The sequence below is a fragment of the Tamandua tetradactyla genome, chromosome 4 (genome assembly GCF_023851605.1).
Source record: "Tamandua tetradactyla isolate mTamTet1 chromosome 4, mTamTet1.pri, whole genome shotgun sequence".
Taxonomy (NCBI): Eukaryota; Metazoa; Chordata; class Mammalia; order Pilosa; family Myrmecophagidae; genus Tamandua; species Tamandua tetradactyla.
This window is the reverse complement of record NC_135330.1, coordinates 65,658,517-65,681,876: the sequence shown is the minus strand read 5'-3', so window position 1 is coordinate 65,681,876 and position 23,360 is coordinate 65,658,517. Positions and strand designations below refer to the sequence as shown.

Genomic DNA, 23,360 nt, shown 5'->3' with positions numbered 1-23,360 from the left:
CCGATTTCTCCTGGTGTTCAGAGTCTGTTTTTGTCTAGCACCATTTGAAATCGGTTATGATGTAGGGGGAAAAGCAGCAGCAGCAGCCTTGGAGCCTCGTGGACTACCTCTGTCCGCAGTAGCCTGTGGTTTCCTCAAAGAGGGACAGGCACAGAGTGGGGAGGAAAGAGCACACTTTTTCCTGCTAATTTCTTACAGCTGCGTTTATGGTACTTATGTTTCTTAGAGGTAAGAAATCACTGCATGGATTTTTAAAAACAAATCACTGTAATTTATCTGATTTCCTCACTTGGCCTTTTGCTGAAACGTAGTTGTGCTGTAACTTCTCTGAATTGATTGTTGTTGAATTGTTAAGAAATACCTGTCTACTCCTGTCCTTAATAAATGTCTTATATTCAAATTATCATGCCTGTATTTTTCATCTATTATTTTCCATTCACAATTCTGTGATACAGTGGGCCCTGTAAAATTAATTTGCTATGAAGATCCTACCTACTTCATAAAGAATTTGAAGTAGGTTATGATAAAAGACAGACATTAAAAAAGGAAGCCATTAAGACGAGAATGAAATTATGTGAGCCAAAAACTAAAATGAAAGAATAGGGAGGAGGAAAAAAAAAAATGAAGAAAATCTAGGGCAAGGGATGCTGCTCATTGAATGGGAAAACTGACCGTGCTTCCAAATGGGTTGCGGCCCTGGCGCCCTGCCTGCAAGTTTGTTCCTGTGAGAAACTTGCATATGGGCTCTGCGCTGGAAGCAGCATCGATGATTTCAGTTGCTTTATTAAAATGCAGGAGTGCTCAAATTGGCTGTTTTTACCAATGCTTGAAGACCAGGCAAGTCATTTCTCTAAAATCATCACTTAGTCGTATTGATCCTTGAGAGAGGATCACACTTGGGGAATTTGCGGGAATGAGGATTGCAGCCCCTACGTGGGCCTTTTCCGCAGGAGGTGCGTGACAGTCTGGGGACCACCTGAAGTACAAATATTTCAAGCCAGTGGTTCTCACAGTTTTCTACAAGTCAGCCACCTGAACACCTTTTCTAAGTCCACATCACACCACCTTCTGGCCCCAGGTGGCAGCTTTCCTCAGTGGGGTGTGGGTGTGGGTAGGGTGAGTGAAGCATTTGGTGGGAAAACTCCCCGGTGAATATGATGTGCCCCCTCACCGCAGCTGCACACATTTTAGGCTACTGATGGAAAAATGCTAGTCTAGTCCCAGGATATAGCGGTGGTGGTGGTGGGCTAATTAAGAGCCTAAATTGTATTGTCTTGTTCACTTACCCACGAGGTAGGCTACAGTAGTACCTAAGGTATGACAGTTTGGGATCTGTTGTATTAATTGCAAGTTACTTATTTTTTTTACATGGGCAGGCACTGGGAATCGAACCCGGGTCCTCTGGTATGGCAGGCAAGCATTCCTGCCTGCTGAGCCACTGTGGCCCGCCCTGCAAATTACTTTTTGATTCATCTTTCTGCTCCAGCTTAGGTATTGCAACTACAAAGACGACACGGATTCTGCCTTGGGGTGTGAGGTACCATGAGTCTAGTGATGAGATGAGGAAGTGCTGGAAGCTGGAGTATGGCATCAGAACGCAGAAATAATGACTTCTAAGAAATCTTTTCCGTAAAGGTTTCTGAAGCTTCCACTGATATTTAAATGTTTGAAGAATCCCACATTGTTTACTAAAAAGAAGCAAGTTGCATGCTCCAATAACTGAGGTGGCCTCTCAGCTAGGATTATTTTGCTTTAGATTCCACTGGATGCCGACAGCCGTCTGCCGAAAATTGCTGTTCCAAAGTGGTTTTTCATAATTGGTCAGCACAATGCTTATTCGGGAGACCACATCTTCCATCTGGTTTATGAGGCCGTGTCATCATTCTGGATAATGCTTTGTCAGACAAGGATCCAGCTTACCTAAGTTGTAACAGATTTTTTAGTTGTACATTTAAAAATGGAGAGGTGATTCATGCGTAGGTTTATTTAGAAGGCTCTGAGTTTTCTCAGGGTATTAAGACTGAAGGCACCCTTGGGCCCCTATACAATGTACCAGCAAATAACTCCCATCTGTGGAAGTAACTGCTGATGTGTCTTTAACAGATAGGAGACGTCAGATCTTTAACCACTTAGGTGAAACAGCAATGGCTCAGCCCAAGAGCTGGTCATTCTCATGTCAGATGTTGACCCATGCCTGCAGTTCAGAAGCTGCTGTATGGCTTTAAGGGGATACCTATCAGAGTGGTGCATCTGTTTGTTCTTTTGGAAAGTATAAAAGTTTTCCTTGAACACAAAGTTTATGCTTTGGGTTAATTTTGATATGTAGTGATCCGTCTCAGTTTTAGATTAAATTCACCCAAGAATCCTTTAAAATAGTGATTTCTGGGGTCCCACACCTACAGATTCTGATTTAACTGGTCTAGAAATGGGGCGTGGACTTTTTTTAAAAGAACATTTCCTCTGGATCTAATGTGCAGCCAGAGAATCCACTATTCTGTCATCTTGCTGGTCTGAGTAATACGTGTGTGTGTGTGTGTGTGTGTGTGGTTGCTGTAACAAATAATCATAGCCAAGTGGCTTAAAAACAACACAAATTGATTCTCTTACAGCTCCGGAAGTTGGACGTCTGAAATGAGTTTCACTGGGCCAAAATGAAGGTCTGGGCAGGGCCATGCTACCTCCCGAGGCCTGCGGGGAGAACCTGTTTCCTTTACTTTTCCAGCTTCCAGAGCTGCACTGCTTGGCTCGTGACCCATTCCTCCCTTTTCCAAGCCAGCAGCAGAGCATCTTACTTCCATGCTCACATTGCCTTCTGCTGCAGTCAGGTCTTCTCGGCCTCCATCTCATAAGGAGGCACTGTGATCACTGTTGGGTTCCCACCTGGATAGTCCAGGATTATCTTCCCATCTCAAGAATCTTACTCTCATCTGCAAAGTCCCTTTGCCATCTAAGGTAACAGTCGCGGATTCCAGAGATTGGGGCCTGAGCACACGTTAGAAATGCAGAATCTCAGACCCACCCCAGGCCTACTGAGTCAGAATGTGCATTGCAAAGGGGTCAACCCGTGACTCCCACACATACTAAAATCTGAGAGGTAGAGTCAGTGGGATTCCACCAAAGTTCTCTGATAGTTGGGTCCCAATTCAAATACAAATTTAAGGAGTTATTTTTCCTAGGAGCTTCCTTTTCAGGTGGAGGTGGATAATCGGATGATCAGTAATTCTAATGAACCCATAAATAAGTACTCATCTAAGTAAGCACCGCTAAGAATTTGTGTCCAGAATTCCTGAACCCACAAACCCTCAACACTGGATGCCAAGCCTTTTGCTTGACTTGTTTCGATTGGTTCAGCACAGGCCTTGTCACTGTGACATTACTTCAATTTTTAAAAAGCTAACAGAAGGGAGCTAAATTTTATAAACCTAAGTGGTTTATCTCACATCAGTTTTACTACCCTATTCAGGTTTTCTTGGATTATCAGGGCAGGAATGGGGTGGGGGTGGGGGTGGGCTCTTTCCCTGTCATCCATACTTCTGGCAATTTGTTCTGGCGTGTAAATGAGGGAAAACGGAAAAAAGTTTCTTGAATGCAGAAAGTATTTTTTGCCTATGGTGCTGAAGCCCTCAATTTTCCCAACTGACCCAAATTCTCAATATTAAGCAATGAGGGATCGAATTTAATTTTCTTTAAAATTCACATTTCACAGAAGAAAAGCAGGAAAGAGCTAGTTAATGCCAAATCCAAAATGAAGTTTAAAATGGCTTCTGGGAACTCAGAAGTGACTGAAACGTCTGAATAATGATGGTTTGAAAGCTCAAGGCAGAGTCAAATACCCTGACGATCCACAAGAGGGCAGCAGTGTCGCGGTTTACAAAGGCTACCATTTTATCTTTGCAACATGACCTATTATGGATGAGCCCAGAAATCTGATGAAAGCAAAATAGCTTAGAAAAAAAATTCGTATGTACAGGCACTCAAATTTGCAGTTTCTGGAAGTTAGTAGGTGAAGTTAAATCCCAGTCCTAGAGAATAGGCAAATTATAAGAATATGCAAAAAAAAATTTTATTCTTGGTTAAAATGTTAGCTGACTCTTCTTTACCCATACAAAATCATGTTCTTACCTACCCTGCTTGTCTTCAGCATTCTTGCAGATGCCTTTTGTTAGTCACCTTAAAAGCTCTCCTTAACATAGCTTATGCCAGTTTAAAAACACTTCAGTTAAAATCAAATTAAATTTACAATGCTTTATTCATTGTCAGCATAATTTTCACCCAGTGTCAATAGTAAACAGAAAGATTGTTTCAGTATTTTCATATTTTCAAACCACAATGTGTGTTCAGATAGCCAGGTGCCAATACCTTGAGATTTTGGAATTCATGATTTGGTTAGTAGGCTGAATTAATTAAACTACTATTTTCTTTGGTCAATATAAACTTCTACCTTCCATCTATATACAGAAATGGACTGTGAGCTACGGGAATCCAGAAGTTCTCAACCTTAACTGCACATTAGAATCACTTGAAAAGTTTTAAAAACCAACCATGCCTAGGCCGTATCACAGATAAATTACTCTGCCATCTCCTGAGATGGGACCCGGGAGCTAGTAAAGCTCCCTAGGTAATTCCATTGTGCAGCCATGGTGAGGCCTGACTTGAGATTTAACAAACCAATTAAAACCTGCAAAGATCAATTTTTTTTTTTTTTTGCATAGCAAAAGAACTAGTAGTTAACAGAAATTGAGTTTTATACTTCCATTAATGGGGCTTGGTTTTTTATGTACTTAGCCCTAATCACACATTAAAGTGATGTGAAAGAGCTGCCTTCTGTTCGACAGATGTATACAGATGTCTTAAATGTGGCCAATTCAAGATCAGTTAATAGTAAAGTCTAGGAGAACTAGGCAGAAATAAGGAAAAGCTTCACAGAATGGCTGCTATTTGATCTGGGCTTTGGAAGATGCATAGGCTCTAGGCAGGATGCTCAGTGTTTCAGACAACAGTGAAGTAGGAATACAGCAGAAAGTACAGAGCTAAACACACTGGCTTGCCTGAGAGTAAGTTATCAGAAGCGTAACAAAGATAAGGCTGGAGAAGAAATTTGGGATTTAGCTGTGGGAGGTCCTAGAGTACCATGCCAAGAGATCTGGACTTACTATCGAAAATGTGATGTCACTGAACATCTCTGAGCAGGAGAGATACATGATACACTTGGGAGACACTAAAGTGTTAAGAATGATTATGATTACTGAATCATTATATAGATTTTTTAACTTTCTAGTATATTGTAGAATAGCCAAAAGTTAATATCTGGAATGACTGAACTAGTCCCAGCCCTTGTTTACACTTGGCTGTGGTAATGGTAACAACTCCACCTTCCCTTGTTTGAATCCATGAAAAAACTTCTTAGATGTAGGGTGATTTTTTTTTTTTTTAGGTCCATAGGCCACCTGATCTCCTTCACAATTAGAAGTGAACTCTTTCTCCAAAACCCAATGTCTCAGGAACTGGTCATTTGAGCTGATGGGCAGAGACCAGCCTTCCCTCCCTGCTTTAGTTCTGTAATATAAGAGCCTTCGGTGTGGGGAGGGACAGGAGTATTGATTATGGGAGTGGGATAGTTATAGAACATGGGCCCCAATTAGAAACAATCTGATTTGAGAGAGAACACACCGGAAATAAGCACATCATAAATGAAGCTACTCTACATGTACAATTTTATTTTTACCAAATTTGAACAGCCAGTTTTCAAAAAGTGATCAATGAAGACCCTGTGTATCTGGGACTTCTTGCTTCACTGTATACATATATTTTTGTAGTTTTTTCTTTTACTTTTAACTTTGAGTTGTAGTAACATATATACAACCCAAAATTTCCCAGATGCTTCTTTCCCTGGCATTTGAATAAAATTTTTTTATTTGAACAATTTATTTTACAAAGACATACTATATTCACACACATAGATCAATCTCAGATATAAATATATTAAATTGAAAAACCTGGACTTGAAGCAGAAATTTCTATAGGAATCAACTTATTCCATTAAGCATATATATCGTTACATGAATAACAGTCCAATTAGGAGCATTAAAAAAAAGGAAATAGTAACAGCCATCCTTTGCTTCTTGTAAAGTTTGTGAAAATGGGTGTAGTAAATATCCATTCTGTGTGTACTTCATTTGGAATTTGTTTATTTCAGCTCACATTTTATCTTCCTTAAGTATCTCACCAGAGATTACAAAGGGAAGGAATATCTCCAGTGGATGCTAACCCTATAAACACATCTTTATAGAGTAAAACAATAATCTTATCTACTCTTGACTACCCAATTATATCCTTGATGAGGTATCGTTTCTTTGGCCCAATTTGTGCTACTAAGTATCATCCTTTAAATATATCATTTGAATTAGAATGGCCGAGTCTCTCTGTCCACTAATTTATTTGAAAGGGAATCTGCTTGGCTAGTAAAGACTCAGCAGGGGGCGCGCAGAGCCATTGGTGAAGCACAACCTGAGCTTTTTTTTTTGTCCCTTAGTAACAAGCAACAACAAATAGGCAAATTAAGTTGCCTTCTCTGAAATACGTGGCTTAATTATGACCGCCTTTTAGATGACAGTGATGGATACAAAGATAGATAAGAGGGTTCTCCTAGCAAGGGCAACTTAAATGGGCTAAGTTTCTGAACCAGTTTGAGGTCATTTGATAAATTTATTCCCTTCACAACTGCCTATTTTTAGATGACATGATTAAAGTAAGACATTTCTCTATTCAAGAAGGGAAAGAAAACTACGAAGGCTACAGTGTTCACATCATCCCGTGAACTGGCTTTCTTGGCATGAGGACAGTCCCTTAACTTTGGACAGAAGTATGCAACTGATTCTGAATTCTTACTGACTTAAGATAGGATTCCTGAACCTGTTTTTTGACACCAAAAAAAGGATGAAAAACAAACACTGCACATTAACTTTCTAGCTTATCTTTAAATCAACACAGAAGTTTAAAAAAAGAATTTTACCCTATTAACTGTCAGAGCAGTTTCCAATAATATTAGTTATAATTATAACTAATTCTCAATTAGTTAAGTCAAACTTCTCCAAATTCTCAATTTTCAGTATTCCTGCTTTTGATGATTAAGGCGTGCAGTAATATACACACATTTGTAAGGCTTTGCACAATAAACAAAGTACAGCAGAGTTGTTGAAAGAATCAATCTTAAGAGAACATTAATCAAACTGAACAAAAACATCTTAAAGTCACTTTCTTGTCCTATAAATGAAAGTGCTATTTCAAGGAAAATAGGCAATATATTTATTCCCAAGTTCATATACATTTCAAAGGCGCATCAAAGGATACCTGTGATCAAGCCTGATCAAAAGGTGAGTACTAAAAATGAGGTGCCCTCGTGAGAGTGAAAAAAAAAAAACTACAAAATTATTTTCATAAATCTTTATATTTAAACTGAAGCAAAAGATAAACTGATGCACTGGTGTGGAGAAAACATTTAGCTCTTCTACTCTCCTGACGTGGTTGATTTATTTTGGCAAGTGGTGTACTCAGCTTTAATCTCTCTGTTCCTATAAGGCAAGGTGCAAAAACAGCAAAGATAAACATAATTAAGTACAGAAATTAAATTTCAGAAGACCATTTAGAAAATGGGCAATCAAAAAATGTGTTTATAGTATCAGCAGTACCCAGACTAGAAAATAAATGCTTCTTTTTAAAGTAATTTCAAATATTCAAACTACTCACTCTAAAAACCCTTCTTTTATCCCTGTAGCATATTTTTGTTTCATTCCGAAACGATAAACAGGGCAGAATACAAAATACTTAGTATTTCCTCATTTTAATTCAGGGTCATGGGAAGGACTGGAGAAAAATCCGTGTCCTCCTACTATCACAATTTTAAATCTGTGGTTCTGAGACAAAACTTAAAAAGTGGTAGAGGTTCAAATAGTCAAGTACATTAACGTCTCATTTATCCCTCACCGATTAGCAAATCATGTATTCCCGGTAAGAGACTCTCCCATGTAACTAAAGTTTACATTACACTTTTATTGTAACAACAGACAACTTTCTAAACTCTGTTATTCTAGTCTAGTGCTGCCCAACAGATATAAAATGCAAGCCACACGTGTAATTTTAAATTTTCTGGACATCCATAAAAGAAAAAGGCACTATTGCTTTTAATTATATTTTTAGATCTTAATAAAATATAGCCAAATATTATCATTTTGACATGTATTTTACATTCTTTTCATACTAAGTCTTAGAAGTCTGGTGTGTGTTTTGTGCTTACAGCACATCTGCAGGTGGATTAGATACTTTTGGCGGTCCTCAGGAGATATGTGTGTTTTTTTTTACATGGGCAGGCACCGGGAATCAAACCCGGGTCCTCTGGCATGGCAGGCGAGCACTCTGCCTGCTGAGCCACCGTGGCCCGCCCACACACGTGGTTTTTGGCTATCACAGGGCCAGGGCAGTTCTAATTCCTGCCCTAGTAAACTAACCATGATAACCAGACTAAAGTTCACATCTGGACTAGTTATTTACCAATAGGTTTGCCACAGCAAATACTTCCAGGATGCCTCCCCAGTGTAACAGCTAACAGTGTTAATTTTGGATACTTGACTATTTTGCTCTGTTGAGGGGGCCAAAACTGCTTGCATTATAGCAATTTCCTACAGATTACTGTGGTAAGTGAATTAATGGCTTGGCCTGTCACCGAATTTCCCGAGACCGCTGTATTTTTCTAGGCCACTGCTTTTGTTCCTGTAGTAGACGAATCCTTTTTCTTTACATAGAATTTTACATAGAAATCCAATATATGAAAAAGACAGGCATTAACATAAATGTGAAGAAACATTTGACATAACATTGAAGCTGTTTTGAAGATGAGAAAAGTTTGAAAATGACTTACTAATTCATTATTTTATATGAACATTAGCATTTCTTGTATTAACTTCAAATGTTAAGACCCCTTGAAGCTCAGAGAGTCTGAAAACTACTTTTCTACTTGGCTCTTGCTGCAGAGATGCCCTGAGACACTGAGATTTACAGGAAAGGGGCCCCGACTGTTCTGGTTAGTATGTTTTGCCTTCCTCCTTTGCCCCTGTGGATCAAAGACATTACTTTGCTTCTACCAGGAAACTGTCCTTCCCACTGGCCTGTGTAGACCCTGCTCCAAACTCTTGATTCTAACACCTAGGGCAGGGCCTTTCTCCGCCTCTGCAGACACACATTCTAGGACAAACAGAACACTTCTAATTCAATCCAATTATAAGACAAAGGTGGATAAGGGTCAAACGACTTCAAGGCAATGCAATTTATAATTTTTCAAAATTCAAGCTTTTTTTTCCTTGAATATTCTAAAAATATGCTGGTCTCAGGAAACAGCTAAATGCCTTTACAGAGTTATTTAAAAGGCTGACTGGAATAAATGCACAAAATGAAGTAACATATATTTTAGTTTTTGTAAAAGAACATTTCTCCTGTAACTAACTGATTCTGTGACTATTTCCCACAGGGCTCAAAAACGTCCTTACGTTTCGATTCACAGAGGCTCTAGAAGGTAGAGGAGGCTAGAGAGTCTGAAAAAAGGACAAGGGGAGCATGCCTCTAAGCCTATGTCAAAGTAAAAGTCTGTCAGTACATGTTCTTTTAAACGTAAAAGAACGGTTTAAGAATAAAATAATTTAAATAAAGGGAACAGGAATTAAACTTTCCTCTTTGGTGTGTACTGCCAACATATCTTAGCTCCAGTTACTGACATCTAAACATCAACTGAATATTTTTCAAAAGAAAGGACATCCATGAAAAGAAACACAACAGAAACAGATAACTTTTAATGACAGAAACAAACCTTTCTTTCATCTACCTTCTTCTCAGAGATAAATAAATTTTACTTCTCTGTGGCTCTCATCAGTTAGGTATGTGCTGAACAGAGGAAGGGAAAAGGGCTAAGTAAAATAAATGACCTCAAATCAAGAAGCAAGTGAGTATGGCATTATATATGGGTTAAAATCAATTCTAGAGGAGAACAGAAAGCTCAGAACTTAACGTTCGTAAATTAAAAAATGAAACAGGAATTCTGTATAAGAAGCTACTTTGATAACTTATAGCTCATCCAGCAGATGAACAGATTTTAAATTTCTGTTCAATCCGCTTACCTTTAAAACTACTTTGCAAGAAGTGAGTAACACATTCTTTTAAAGAATAACAAATTGCACAAGGAGAAATGGTCCTGTCTCTAGCAGCCTGAATTTTGCTGGGATACAGAGTATAAAGTAAATCCATGCAATATTGCCTTAGAACTCAATTTTGTGACAACTCATAAATTTTAAGACACATACCAACTTTTGCATTAAGTAGTTTCTTCCCACAGAACAAACTATTTGTAAAACCTATTATATGTATTTCTGAGAGTTGGCTCTAAGTGTCATAAATGTGCTCTCTAAACTAATTACAGAATCTTTTGTTATGTATTATTTCTGTCCGGACAATTTTTGGAGTTTTAAGAATTTGAGAGCCAAACAGAAAAATGTTCAAGTCAATCTGATCCTTAGTTTTTTTGCTCTGTGTCATAATACTTAACCACTTGCATTGATCACTATGTAGAGTAAACCCAAAACACTTTTGTCACATTTACTTAAGCACAGACAGCTTAAAATTATAATGTTACTGGGTCAATCAGATTAATATAACATTAAAGAATAGGTTTAAGGCATACCAAATAAATATCCTTGGTGGAAAAAAAATATATTTTGGCATAGGTAAATAAAACATGTTAACTATGCAAATAATTCTAATCAACTTAGAAATGTCGCTGGATGAGTACTTTATCTCATTGTGTAAAAAAAATCATGCATTTATGAACAAAAATAACTACAAATGAATGAAAACATTTATGTAAACAAAAGGCATCTGCGGGGCAGAACCACACAATGAGGACAAGCAATACAGGGCTCAAGCAGTAGCCAAGGAAAGGGCAAGTGCTGTGGATTCCAAGACTAAAAGTATGGTGGAAGGATTAGTTAAGCAAGGAAACTGGAAAAGAAAAGGAAGGAGCATGTGGATGGGACCAGTTTCTGTTCTATTCTGGGATGCTATTCTGTTCTTTGCCTACAGCAGTATACTTTTTAACTTTTTGGTCACTTTTTCATCAAGTATTTTTGGATGCTGAATGATCTTAAAAATGACCACTTACACAATTTCTGTGTTTTGAGATGAAGTCTGTAGAAGGGTAATTGTGTTCTCAAGGCATCATAAATACAATTTACATCAAATCAATGTGTACCAAGCTTTAACAGCAATTTGGGATTATTTGTAGCATCTCCCTTAGAAACAGAGCAGTAACTCCATACATTTTATAATCTTACATAAGGAGTTTCTATGTCAACAACAGCCAATTCTGAAGGAAAAGATTATGCATTCTAAACAGTGCAAAAAATGTAACAGATGTCTTTACTTTTTATTTTTAACGGCAAAAGAAAGCCAAGCATTACCACACATCCCGTTTTTTTCTTTAACATAACACATAAATGAGGAGACTTAAAACAATCCAGTGATCTTTAACGTGAGAAAATTTTGCCAATAAGCTTGATGGTTTTTCTTTGTATTTCAAGAATACGGGCACAACCAATACTCAAAGTCTGGTCCACAGCCAAACAGCATCTTGGGCACTTATTAGAGTGGGATCTCAGGCGCCACCACAGAATGAATCAGAATCAGAATCTGCATTTTAACAAGATCCCTGGGTGGTTAATGTGCATGTTAAAATCTGAGTGCTGCTGCTCTAGGCTTAAAGAAAGGCAGACGACTTCCACATTAGAGTCACTTCAGCTATTAAAATAATATAGGACTTGAAGTGTTAGACAGGACTTCAGTGTTTTGAAGCCAAAAATTCACAAGGAGGAATTTAAATTCAATTTATGCTGAATTCTAATTGAATATGTTCCTGTCATGAAAAGGGCAACATATATCTTAAAAGACTGCAATACAGTTCATATTTTAGCTCAAAGGACATTATGAATTACCTTTCCCATCCAATTTTCTAAAACAACTTCTCTTTGTGTTACTATATATAGGATTAATTATGCTGCATTGGTGAAAGATATATCTTCTCAAAATATTAAAAAAGAGTTAATACTGTTATTTTCTGTTTTCTTTACAGAGACTATGTGGAACTTATGCTGTAAAATGTAGGTCTTTTAAAAACTGCAAAATAAATTATTTGGGGAAGCTCAGATCACTATTGCTACTGAACCTTTATGGGTAAAATTGTTCAGTTTTAAAAGACCCAGTAAAAGGGAGCTTGAGAGAGTTCAATTAAACACTTTATTTGGGCACCTTTAAATATTCTGATGCAGTGATATTTTAAACAAAGCAAAATGAGGAGTTGAATATCATATCTAATTCCATTTTGCTTTCTTTAGACATTATTTCTACACACACCTTTTGGACTTGGAAATCAAATATGCATGTGTTCAATAAATTTAAGGTTTAGGATTAAAAAAGAAGGCATTGTGGGTTATTTTGCAAAGATTACCAAGTAATATGAAAAAGTTTGAGTTCTTTGTCAGTGAAGAATGTACTTTTATTACATAGCCCGAACTTACTGATTAACATAAAAGGAAAATATGTTATGAAATCATGCACATCAAGTCGTAAAATTATTCGGTTTGATTTCAAAGCGATTTCCCAAGCCGCAGAGGGGAAAAAAAAATCAATAAAAATGCATATTATCTTTGAAAAATTCCAAGGCATTTAATCTTGGGTTATGCTCCATAGTTTATTCTGAGATTTCATTAAATCATAAATTCTTTCATTAACATTTAAGTTTGGTGTTTAAAAAGCCTATTTTCCTTAGAAGATACTTATTTATACTGTGCATATATGCTATTCTAAGACTCCCCCATACTTTTCATTTTTATAGATCAAAAGCCTTGTAAATCTTACCCCTCTCAGCAACTTTAAGTTTAACCCCATCAGTTTTACTCCAACCTAGTAAATTAAGAGAACAGAATAAGGGAAATCAAATAGTGTTGCTTTTAATCCCCCAGCTTAATATGTATATAGTAACTCCAATGAAAAGAAATCAAATTGGGTATTTGAATATATACCTACGTAGCTCCTTATGGATAGCTAAGTTATAAAGCCAAATGGAAATTTTCTTCATAAAAATTCCAGCAAATGCAACTGTCTAAGGTCTCTCCAGTGGAATACTTTAAACTCGATCCTGGTGACTAGTCTAATTTAGGAAATAGGGTATGCATAAGGTGGGAGAGGCTCCATAGTGGTCCATGCTTTGCTGAACAACTTAAACCTCAAATACCACAGACATTTCTTTTACACTCATAATAGCTGAAGCAACTCTAAGATTATTCTTGTTGCCATCATGTTAAAAGTAGCTGAAAATATTTTTGGCAAAGAAATGGAATTCTGAGGACACACTAATACAGGCACATTTAAAGAGACTGTGTGCAACACAGAGCACAAACAGAAGCTGTGCAAAAAGCCTGTCAAGGGTGAGAAGGACCAGTAAGTTAAAAGAAACATGCTTCAACTTACCCTCTCTTCCTTTTTCGAAGAAGTATGTACAATAAGATGACAATTATCGTAATTCCAACAACTACAAGAAATGGAAACAAATGGCATGGGGTTCTTGAAAACCAGTAACCAAGATTCAAAATTTAGCACACGAAATGTTGGTTACATTTCAGGAGTTACTCTATCTGGACCCTTCACTACCTAAAGCCAATTCCCTAGAGTCACATAAACATTCCAAAATGAATCAGAGAAGAATCATTGCTTAATTGAGAACATCAGCAAGAGCACATTTGGGAAACTCATATTACTGATCACCTTGAGAAAATAGGCAGTATTTAGAGTATGTTATTTAGTGGATATGTAGAATATAAAAAGAATATAAAAATCACCAGAGCAAGACAGTAGTGTCATCATATAAAAAGCCAGGGGTCCCCTCCCCAGATTGATTTACTTACACTCAAGCTATAAAAGTAGGGAAACTGAGAAACTATGAAAGCAAATAGTATACGTTTTCACAGTAATAAATGAAGACTGATTGAAGTGGCGGCAAGGTTCGGGATACTTACGTATAATGATAACAATGACAGCGATGAGACCTGCGCCTGACAGAAAATGAAAGAGACTGAGCATGTGTGGCTCTCTAGATGGCAGATGCATTTTTACTTCAATCTGATCAACTAAAAGCTACGCAAAAAACAGCTGATCTCTCTAGTTTTAGCAAGACTGTTAATGCAGCCAAGTCATTTCAATGATCGAACCCTTCTAACAACCAGTTTCCAGGTTCAGGGTCCAAGTTGCGAAACTCTTTTTATTGTTTGGTGCTATAGCTCCTATACCAGATAGGTAAAAGTCATTAGAACAATGAGAATTCACTACATTAGAGGGAAATCATTACAAAAATCTATTAATCCCATCATAGTTGGTTTGGGTCAGTATTCATTCTATTATTTCTTATGATTTGGTAATTTTCTTTCTTCCCTAAAAGTGGATTTGTAGAGTAAATCATAAATAAATTTCTATTTCTCTGTCATACAGATAATATTTGCACAGTCTTCAAAAATAATACTTTATCTTATTCATCAGCCGCCATCCTACTCTACCCCCCACAGCCAAATTAAGACATAGTTCTGAGTATCAGGGAGAGTCCCTCTAAAAAATACAAATGAAACAAGGTGCATGGGTAAAAATTATGCAGAACTTAAACATGCATTTTTGATTGTCCAGAGAATGCTAAATAATTCTATAGTCTTAATTCTTAAATGTTTCTGTCAATAGTATCTCTGCTTCTCAACTCCCATTACTTTTATTAAAGTGCTACAAGGCAAAGCATGAAGTGTCGGGTTTAACTCTGCTCTTCTTATTTTATAAATAAGCATTAAGTGTTTAAAACTGCAAGATGGCATTGAATTTACTGGCACCCTGACAGTTTGACCATAAGTGTTCAGAGCTAAAGGACATATTAAAAGATTAGCGTAGGGTACATTTATAAAAAGAGTAATAGTTACTGAACTAGTCTAATAAGTAAAAAGTAACAGACCTTTGTCTTCATTTACTTATCCCAAAATCTGTATGTTTCATGAACTTTAAACGTCACTACTGGAGTGCCTGATTTTTTTGTTTAACATACAATGTGCAAACCATAAGCCTACATAAAAGTGTGTTACACCTACCTGTTGTAGGGAAAAAAAATGATCTCAACTTATAGAACTTTATGGTTCTAGTATACAAAATATGAAGAGAGAAAATCTGTCTACAAATTGTGATCACAAAATAACAACTATTACATGGAAAGCAAGTTGTGTTTTATGAATTCTAACCCTATATATAACCAAAGCATTTAAGAAAGTTACCTCACCCTAGCAGAAATCCTGTTTTGGGGCACCTCTTAAAAACTGTAATTACCTAACATGTTTCTACACACGTACTAACACATGTGTCATGGTATGTGCACTATTTAAAATAACTATATAAATGTCAGTTATTGATAATTTGGAACATGGTGTTTCTTCCCTAACTGCAGATGATTAGAATACAATATTTCCATGTAGAACTCCAAGGTTCCATCCTGCAGGGTTATTAGTAACCAAATTAATACTAAACCTAGAGGTTTTGAAGATGGTGGTTCGGTAGGAACAGGGAAAACTCCTAGAAAAAAGAAGAAAAATGGAGTAAGTGAAAAAAATAAAAGTAAAGTATAAAAATGTCTAAATTCATAGATTTTAAAATTTTTTGTCCCTACATCGATCCCCTTAGAGTTTATTCTCCTTATAAACTATATTAATGTTGGTCATTAAAAGTAGTGTCATACAGGGCAGGCCATGGTGGCTCAGCAGGCAGAGATCTCGTCTGCTATGCTGGACACCCAGGTTTGATTCCTGGTGCCTGCCCATGCAGCAAAAAGTAGTGTCATACGGACCATGCATCCAAAAAAAAGAGAAAGTAGTGTCATACAATATTACAAATTTATATTCAACGTCATATTTCTTCTTCCCGCCCACGACATTTCCTGTGACAATGTTCTGTGGTATAGCAAGCAAATTTCTTATAATAGCCTACGGATTCAGTGTGACTGTAATTAAAACGTAAAGATAAAGGAAGGCTTAATAAATGATGTAAAAGTTGGTATGGGGGTACAAGGGTAGTTTAGTCATACAATTCTCACCTGCCATACGGGAGACCCGGCTTCGATTCCCAGCCTGGGCACTACCCGCCCCCCTCACTCCCCCTCCAAAAAAGAAAATTCAACAAATGGTGCTGCAATAATGGGATGGTCACACGGGAAAAAAAAATGAAATGTGACCCCGACCATAAAGCATACAAAAAAGAAAAAAAAGAGAAAAAGTTGATAAGGAAAATGAGCAGCCTGGAAATTTCAGGAAAGGGAGTGTTCTGCCTGATATTAAAACACAGTACTACAGTAATTAAAACTGTTTGATACTGGCACAGGAATGGACAGTCCAAAGGAACAGAAAGGAGGCTAGAATACTTACAGATTTAATGTATTATTAAAAAGTGGCATTTCAAATCAGTGGGAGAGAAAACAATTCACTCAACAAATGCTGCAGTTTAGCCACAATGTGGGGGGCAGTGCAGGGACGAACCACCCATATCCATATCCCATAAGAATTTCGGATGCACCAACGATTTAAATGCAAAGAATGAAATCAGAACAATGGGTGAAGTCTCTGTATAATTTTTTTTTTTTTTGACATGGGCAAGCACCGGGAATCGAACCCGGGTCCTCGGGCATGGCAGGCAAGCATTCTTACCTGCTGAGCCACTGTGGCCCGCCCTCTGTATAATTTTAACATGGAGAAGACTGACAGCTTTTAGAAGATACAAAACTCACCTATGTCAGAAAAGATCCCCATACATTCAACTTCCTAATAATGTAAAACTTCTGCACATATAAATGTCCACTGGTTAGGAGGATAGTTAATAAAACATGGCATCTATTCATGCCATCATTAAAAAGGATGGGAATAAATCTAAAAACACCCACAACCCAATATTTAAAGTGGAAAAAGTACAAGTTGCAGATAAACACGTACAGATTGATTTCATATTTATTTAAAAAAAAAATTTCCAAACTATGTAACTACACACATAAAGATGCTGATGTATGTGAAATAGATAAAAAGAAACTCTAAATTATTAACAGTGAAGAGCTTGGGTAATGGACTAGAAGGGGAACTAATCTTTTATTCTAATACTTTTACAATGTTTGAAATTTCATAATGACTCATGTATTTAAAAGTTATAAAAGACAACTTATATCCAGTTGTATAAAAAACTTAAAAATGACTAGTAAAAATAAAACAAAAAAGAAACTTCATAATCAAAGGGCTTTACCCTTTAATGAACTCTCACAAATTTAGAAGAAAAAAAAGATTTGAGTAACCTAATAGAGAAAAATGGGCAAAGGACATGACTAAACAGCTTATAAAAAACAGAGTATCTGCAAATAAATGTAGGGAAAACATGTTCAGCCTTGTTGATAATTAAAGAAATGCAAATCAAAACAAGACGTCGTTTTTCACCCATTACCTTATAAAGTCCTTCACTATATATAAGTAACATTAAAAATACTGAACCTGGATGTTCAGTTGAAACTGGAGGTTTGTGACTAGGAGGAACAGAACCTGGGAAATAAAAGAATAAACTTGATTCTATCAGTCACCTGCCTTAGCAATATGAACTTAATGGCTTTAATTCTGATTTTTAAAAATGATTAATTATTTATCAAAATTTAAAATGCACATACTCCCAAATGAAGAAATATAACCTAAATATATATTTGTACAAGCAAGCAAAGATGTATGCATAAGAATGTTCACTACAGTTTTGTATTTGATAATGGAAATCCTGGAAATTAACTAATAAATCATAGGAGTAATGTTTCAAGATAAGCATGTATCTTTTTTAAAAAAACACTGAAGTGGAGCTATACTACGTAATTTGCATCTTACTCTTTTCCACTTAATATTCCTTGAACATTTTTTTCATATTAAGATATTCAGATATACCTTAACACCATTATATGTTGCTATTGATATTTTTTATATATTTTCTTTCTCTAACTGATGTAAGAAATGACTGACACGCCTATGATGAATTTTGATTTTTGCCAGTTTTTTTGCTACACACCTGTAGTTTCTCTTCTTTATAAACTTCTCACAATCAATCCTCTCCTCTTCTTTCAAACACAGAATTACATCAGTGTTTTATAAATCTTTTATGAAATACTTATGTGAATTCATTTATACAGCTCATCAATAAATGTAGTATAACACTGCATAATCTCACTAGCAGCAAGTGAGTAAAGAAGGTCAATGAGTACAAATTTCACTTGCAATCTTTGTTCACATATCCATCTACCAAAAAAATCAGCTTTCTCTCCCAAAATCCCAAAGCATTTAACTAAGGTATACAAGGAGGCTACCGGGTTCTACTTTAGTATAGGATTTATCAAAAAGTAATTCCACTCACCATGTTAATGTGCATAATTCCTCTCCATCTTTTAAATAACTAATGTAATTACTGGGGTGATGGGAACTATATCAGCAAATCACAATCCAGTAACTGACATCTGTTTGACTTTACCCACCCTTAGTTACTTCAGTAGGCAGAGCCAAGCTAGGACCCTCAACAGGGCCTGCCTGATCTACAGCTCTACCTACTATCCTGTTGTCTCCTGCTTCTCCTGAAACCCACGTGGAGACCGAGACAGCAGCACCAAATCAAGATGGTAATTCCCGCTACCATATCAAAACAATCTTTCAAGTTTAAGCAAAACAGCTGATCAACAGTCCCTGCAAGAACTCTTCCATTTCAGTTCAGTAAGAAAGGACTCATGCTGCCTTTTCAGTTGCTATGAAATTGGGTTTCTGTTACCAAATAAAATTGTTCAGTAAAAAGAACAATTAGGCAGGGCAGGAGGGATGCAGGAGCGGAGTGCACACAGATACAAGGATTGTTCTGGCAAAGTTTAACGTGCACAGCAGTTAAAAGAGAATGAAAGTGTTGGCACTCTAGGGAAAGAAAAGTTCCGGACCAGGAAGATACCCAGGAAAGGTATCAACAGACCACTTTTTAAAAAGAACAACTAAAATAGCAAAGCTGATGACCCTGAAAATATACATTTTGAAAAACAGAAGCCAGATTCTAACTTGTCTCTTGACTAATATTAATTCAAGCAGCGTTGTAAATCCTATGAGCTACCTTTAGAGATCCTCTTATGTGCCAGCCATGGTGCTAAGTACTTTAAATGCATCCCATTTAAACCTCACTGTCCCTGAGTAAAGAAGGTACTAAATCATTTTACTTGTGAGGAAACACATTTAACATTTCTATAACTTATCCAAATTCACACATTTGTTCTTATCTGCAGACTATGGCAAATAATTTTAGAATCAATATGAATTAACATTAAAACGGCTGGAACAAATTTCCCCCTCCATTCATTCTCAAAAAATATAAATGAGTGCAAATCACCCAGAATTCAAATTTTTTTTTCCTATGAAAAAATGTAAGTAGTTACAAAACCTGGAAGAGTTGAAGTTTTAGTACTGGAAGGAGTCGACACAGGAGTAGTCGACACTGGAAAACAAAAGAATAACACAGATAAGATCAAATACTTGAGAGACACTATTGGCATTTTCACCAGAAATTTAAAGGATTTTTGAAAACATACAAGATACAGCAGCGGAATTCTATAGAAAGTTTATGTCACACTTTCTATATGGATCTGGCATGGAAATGACTGTAAGAAAGAGTGAAATACTAAAATGGCTTCTTTTCACTAAAATGGCTTCGACATTTAATGTCGAAGAACTCTGTCGAAGAAACAGAGTTTAAGAAAAAGATGGAAGAGGGCAACCTTTGTACCTGGAACACATTCTGGAAGCGGGGGATTCCATTTACTATTCGCCTCACAGGTAACTCTGCTACTGCCTTGAAGGTTAAAATTCTTTTCACATTCAAATGTAACTGTAGCTTTATAGAGAAATGTTGTTCCAAATCCCGAGGTCAGTTTTCCATTTGGGACTTTTGGATAGACACATTTGACCACTGAAAAGTAGAGAAACCCAGAATTAATGGAAAGATCATTTAACAGAGGACCAGAAAAAAGTATTGAAAAGTAGAAATTTCCAGTGGGAACAAAAAAGACAAGGAATGGAAGACAAGATGTAAGGAAAAAAAAAAAAAAGACCCCAAGTTTAAAACATAAAATATACAGCATCTAAATTACAGGTAAATGGATTTAGAAAAATCAATTAAATTCCCCCACCCACAAGAACAAATTTCATTATATTTTGTTGGCTTTCCTTAATTTTTTTCCCCTATCACTGACAAGTTTTGAGAAAGGGCTAAGTACAAGATACAAATACATCTTAAGTTCATAAGAAACTTTCTAGGGTCCTCCTAGACACTGATCTAACAGTATCCCACTATTTCAGAAAGGTAGGAAGTGTTTTTCTAAGACAGTAACACTTAAGCTGAAATTTAAAAATTGAGACGAATGCAGCCATGGAAACACATGCAAAAAAAAAAAAAATCTCAGGAAGACATAACAGGCACAGCTGGGATGTTGAAGGACAAGAAAAGCCAATGGAGCTGGGGGAGTGTTCTCCAAATCTTTTTAACTGCAACCCACAGAAAGACATGTTTTAGGTTGCAAATGAATACACACGCATTTAGGCCTGTTATGAAGTTTAAGTACTGAAGCCTTTCATACAAGTATTCTAGTATTTCCCATTTTACTCTATTTCTCAAAAAGGAAAAATCTGGTCATGATCCACTAGACTGATTTCACAATCCATTAATGGGTTTGGGGTGAATTTGGGAAACAAACAAACACAACAAAACACTGGACCAGGACACAGTGAGTGCAGAAGACACATTATGACATCAAATCTGAGCAATACGCAAGGACCAGTTAGTATGGAGCCTTGAGCCAAAAGAATGTTCTTCTTTCTTTCCTGTAGATCTGAATTTCCATCTGTTACCATTTTTCTTCATCTTGAAGAACTTCCTTTAGCAATTCCTATAGTACAGATCTGCTAATGACAAGTTCTCTCAGCTTTCACTTATCTGAAAAATGTTATTTCACCACCTTCAGTTTTGAACGATTTTTCTTTGATGTAGAATTCTAGGGTTAGGAGGTTTTTGGTTTTTTTGCTTGTTTCTTTCTTTCTGAATCTTACCAGACATCATTCCTTTGTCTTCTAGCCTCCACAGTTTCTTATGAGAAGTCAGCTGTCATTTTTACTTGTCTGCACCAACCAAGCCCCATCCCCACCCTACGTTTACCTCCCAAATATAGTATGATTTTTTTCTTCCAACTGAATTTTTAAAAATTCGTTATTTTTTTGCATGGATGGGCACCAGGAATCAAACCCTGGTCTCTGGCATAGCAAGCGAGAACTTTGCCACTGAGCCACCATCACACTGTCCTTGACTTGTTTTTGTTTTTTTGTTTTGTATGGGCAGGCACCGGGAATCAAACCCAGGTCTCCAGCATGGCAGATGAGAACTCTGCCTGCTGAGCCATCATGGCCCGCCCTCTTGACTTCTATCTTTGTTTTGCTGTGATGTTTTTAGTTTTGTGAGTTTGCTTTTCAACTTTGATAATTTACTCATCCTGCTTGGGATTCACTAACTTTCCTGACCTGTGGGCTGTAGTTTTGGGTCAGATTTGGATAATTTTTGACCAATATTTGTTCAATTAATTTTCTACCTTATCCTCTCTCCTCTTTCTGAAACTCCAATTACATATATGTTCGACCGCTTGTTTGATGATCTCTAATAGAGCTTGATAATCTCTTTCTCTTTAAAGTTAGCTAACTGGATATAATTACATACAATAAAATTCGCCATTTTAAGTTCATAGCTGAATGAGTATTAAGAAATACCATGTAATTACCATGATAAAGATAGAGAACAGGCCCATCAGCCTCCAAAATTCCCTCATATCCCTTTATGATCAACCTTCCCTTCATCACCCCCACCTCCAGCAACTACACATCTGTTTTCTATCCCTATGGTGTTTCCTTTTCCAGAATGTCATAATATAATGAAACCACAGCCTTCTGACTATGGCTTATTTCACTGAGTTTATAATGCATTTGAGAGTCATTCACGTTACGCATCAATCAGTCATTCATTCCTTTTTACTGCTGAGTATTATTCCACTGAATGTATATATCACAGATTACTCTCCATTTACCAGTTAAATGGCAATTGGGTTATTTCCAGTTTGGGATGATTATGAATATAAGCACTATGCAAATTCTCATACAAGTTTCTGTGTGAACATGTTTTCATTTCACCTGGGTTGCTGAGTTTTATGGTAAATGTTTAACTTTATAAGAAATTACCAAAGTAGTTATATACCACTGTGAATTGTCATCAGCAATACACAAGAGTTCCAATTGCACTGTATCTTTCCTGGTACTTGAATTTTGTTTTGTTGGGTTTTTTTGTTTGTTTGTTTTTTTAACTTTGGCCATTCCAATAGGTGTTTGGTAGTATCTCATTGTGGTTTTAATTGCATTTCTGTAATTACTAATGACATTGAGCATTTTTTATGTACTTGTCTGCCATCTATATACCTTTGTTGGTGAAAAGTCTATTCAAATCTTTTTCCCACTTTTTAACTGGGTTGTTTTCTTATTACTGAGTTTTTAGAGTTTTTTATATATTCCAGATACAACTCCATTATGAGATAAGTGCTACACAAATATTTTCTCCCAGTCAGTGGCTCATTTTTCATTCTCTTAATAGTATTTTTTGCAGAGCAGAAATTCTCAGTTTTGAAGGTGTCCAATTTGTTAATTATTTTCTTTAATGGAACACACTCTTGGGGTTGTATATAATAAATCTTTACTAGGTTGCAAATATATTCTGTGTTTTTTTTGAACAAGCCTTATGGTCTTAGGTTTTACATCTTAAGTCAATGATCCATTTTGACTGAATTTAGTATGGGTCAAGTTTCATGCATGTCCAACTGTGACAATAACATTTGTTGAAAAGATTACTTCTGAAACACTTGGACAACTGTGTTGAAAAATCAACTGAATATATACATGTGGGTCTATTTCTGGACTCATCTGTAGTCCATTAACCTGTATGTCTCTCCTTTCACCAATACCACACTGTCTTGATTATATATGCTTTATGGTATGCTTTATAGGCAGTCTTGAAATCAACTTTTTTCAAAACTTTTGGCCATTCTAGTTCTTTGGCTTTTCCATATAAATTTTAGAAAGTTTGTCAATTTCTATAACAATTTCTGTTGGAATTTTTTTTGGAACTGA

General features: G+C 36.5%; 1 protein-coding gene across 8 annotated transcripts in view; it reads right to left on the bottom strand.

The window, feature by feature from the left end:
- Positions 1–5,697: 5,697 nt before the first annotated feature.
- The window catches only part of CD46 (CD46 molecule), an 87,842-nt gene continuing 70,179 nt past the window's right edge, over positions 5,698–23,360 (bottom strand). For 3 of the 8 annotated variants that reach the window (XM_077157661.1, XM_077157659.1, XM_077157665.1), the window contains exons 6-12: positions 19,930–20,112; positions 19,588–19,641; positions 17,637–17,684; positions 15,643–15,687; positions 14,109–14,144; positions 13,564–13,624; positions 5,698–7,571 (exon numbers count right to left, since the gene is read on the bottom strand). In XM_077157661.1, the coding sequence (XP_077013776.1) occupies positions 7,508–7,571; positions 13,564–13,624; positions 14,109–14,144; positions 15,643–15,687; positions 17,637–17,684; positions 19,588–19,641; positions 19,930–20,112 (491 nt within the window). In that variant the 3' untranslated portion in view covers positions 5,698–7,507. Of the gene's footprint in view, positions 7,572–9,856; positions 9,931–12,951; positions 12,997–13,563; positions 13,625–14,108; positions 14,145–15,642; positions 15,688–17,636; positions 17,685–19,587; positions 19,642–19,929; positions 20,113–23,360 lie in introns of all 8 variants that reach the window. The other 5 variants (XR_013174281.1, XM_077157660.1, XM_077157662.1 and 2 more) reach the window with 5 other exon arrangements.